Raw genomic sequence first — 2,500 nt, 5'->3', positions numbered from 1 at the left:
CCCTCCCTCCCTCCCTCCTTCTGTCCCTCCCTCCTTCTGTCCCTCCCTCCTTCTGTCCCTCCCTCCCTCCCTCCCCTGTATCTCCCTCCCTCCCTCTCCTCCCTCACCTCCTCCAGACGTGCACGTCGGTCTCCAGGGCGAACAGCAGGTCGGTGAGCAGCCTCTGGTGCATGGGCGACCACTTGAACTCGGGGATGCGGAACATGGTGGTCCTCGGCCCGGGGCTGAACTGCCGCCTCTGCTCCTCCGTCATGGGCATGCCCCGGAAGCCCAGGTCCACGCGCAGGTCCCTCTCCAGCTGGGACGCCGAGCGGCCGTGCAGGGCCTGGGGGGGGGGGGGGGTGGAGGGGTAACGGGAGGGCAGGGGGGCAGGAAAGGGGTGGGAGGGGAATTTTGGGGGAGGGGCATTAGCAATCGTTTGGATCACATGACTTTGATCAGATTTCTGCACTTGCTGCCAAGTATTACAAACACGCACCTGAGTGGTGGCGGTGGTCTGGATCTTCTTCATCTCCTTGTCCTTGCCGTCGTCAGACCTCTCCGTGTCCGAGGTGGTGCTGAGCGCGTCTCCAGCCCTGCCCCCCGCGGCCTCCCCCTCTGCCCCAGGCGGGCCCTCTCCCTCTGGGTACTCGGCGCCGGCCGCCTCCTGGGCCCGCAGCCGGGCCTGGTTTTCGGCCTCGGCGATGGAGCTGATGTCGGCCAGGGGGCTCTGGATCTTGAAGGGCCCGTCCTCGGGCAGCTCCCCGGGGCTGTGGCTCTGGGCCTGGCCCAGGTCGGCCGAGCCGCAGCCCGTCATGTGGGCGAGCAGGCTGAGGTCGTCGCTGGCGCTGGTGGAGGAGTGGAGCGGGTTGGGCCCGGTGGTGGGGGTGGGCTGGTCTGGGCTGGGGAGGACCAGGGGGTCGGTGGCAGCCAGGGCTGGGAGGAGCTTCTCGTCCACCTGGAGGAAGGGGACCACGGACGGATGGATGGATGGATGGATGGATGGAAGAAGGAAGGATGGATTTGTGGATGGAAAAACAATGACGTGAAGCAGGTTGAATGGAATGAAGATGGAAGGAAAAAGAACAGAGAGTTCAAGTCATCTTAGAAATGTCTACGTCTGAAAGTCGTCCGGCAAAACTTTGTTTTTTTTCTCCATAAAAGGGCATTTCCCTGTGACCTTATCCCGGCCCCCTACCTTGCTGTAGAGGAAGCCGTTGTTGCTCGGCACGCTGTCCTTCTCGTCTGCCAGGGTGATGAGCGGCCCCATGTTCCCCTCGTCCTCCAGGCTCATGCCCGTCAGGCCCAGGCCCGACCCCAGGCCCACCCCCGACCTCTGCGGCTCGTCCTTGGGCGCCAGGTTCCCGTTGAGCTTCTGCACCACGGCGCAGTAGGCGCTGTCGAGGAGCGAGTCCACCTCCACCAGGGGCCCGTTCTCCATCCCCCCTCCCACGCCCCCGAGCCCCTCCGGCGAGAGGTCCAGGTCGTCCAGCTTCACCTCTGTGGCCTCCACCTTCTCCGCCTTGATGTCCACCAGCAGGTCGTGGACCTCCACCCTGACCCCCGACCCCTGGCCCGGCTCCACGGGGGTCAGCGCCTCGCCGTTGGCGCCCTTGGCGCCGCCGACGCCGCCGCCCTCGGCCAGCAGGTTCCGCGAGTCGCCTGCCGCCGCCGCCGCCGCGCCCTCGCCGTACTCGGCCTCGCTTTCCGGCGTCTGCGTCTGCGAGTTGTCGTCCAGCTCCAGGTTGCCGTTGACGACCGGGGCCGGGGCGGCGGAGAGGCCGGAGATGGTGGAGACGGAGCCCTTCTTGCCCTTCTTGATGTTCTCCTCCTCCTGCCGCTGGTACTCCTCGTACATCTTGGCCAGGTACTCCTTGTGGGCCTCGTAGGTCACCTGCAGCGAGGGCCCACACGGGATGAATCCCCCTTCTCTCCGCCCCCGGATCGATTTTAAACGACCGCTCGGACAGGTGTCCCTAATGAGCCTCCGAGGTCGCCCGTGGAACGTGCAAACGCACCGGATCGATCGCTTTATTTGCTAATCGATAATCAATAATCGAAACCTCATCCGCCCTGGTATTGTAGGTCAATTACAGCACACACACACGCACACAGGATTTATACCTACAGTACTAATCAATCATTCGTAATGCCTCGTAAGGCTCTTTGGTCACACACTGAGGATCTATACCCACTCTTCTAATTAATAATCCATAATCAATCACAGTCCTCATGCAGAAGGAGATGCAGGATCCATAACTACCACTAAAGAAAGATAATCAATGACACATGAGGACCTCAAGGATAGCGAGATGGTTCTATTCTTCTGTGGTCTCACACACACACGCACACGCGCGCACACTGACCTTGGAGTGTGCGATGGAGAGCGTGTCCACCCAGACCCTCCAGCCGCCCCACTCGTACTTGATGGCGTGGTACAAGAGGATGCGGAAGATGTTGTACACCATCTCGGCAATCTTCTGCTCGTCGGGGCTCTTGGGGTTGATGTAGCCGAGCGAGA

The 2,500-nt window shown here is 62.3% G+C and overlaps 1 protein-coding gene across 1 annotated transcript in view; it reads right to left on the bottom strand.

Moving 5' to 3' along the window:
- The window catches only part of LOC146246240 (neurobeachin-like), a 43,278-nt gene that overhangs the window by 26,228 nt on the left and 14,550 nt on the right, over positions 1-2,500 (bottom strand). Inside the window, 4 exon segments of the mRNA XM_084683471.1 lie at positions 108-325; positions 479-937; positions 1,178-1,873; positions 2,346-2,500. The exon segment at positions 2,346-2,500 is cut by the window's right edge and continues 38 nt beyond it. Of these exon segments, the coding sequence (XP_084539597.1) occupies positions 108-325; positions 479-937; positions 1,178-1,873; positions 2,346-2,500 (1,528 nt within the window).

The sequence above is a fragment of the Hypomesus nipponensis genome, chromosome 20 (assembly GCF_054491055.1).
Source record: "Hypomesus nipponensis isolate SF chromosome 20, ASM5449105v1, whole genome shotgun sequence".
Lineage (NCBI taxonomy): Eukaryota > Metazoa > Chordata > Actinopteri > Osmeriformes > Osmeridae > Hypomesus > Hypomesus nipponensis.
Note: the sequence above shows the minus strand (reverse complement) of the source record. Positions and strands in the feature narration are given on the sequence as shown.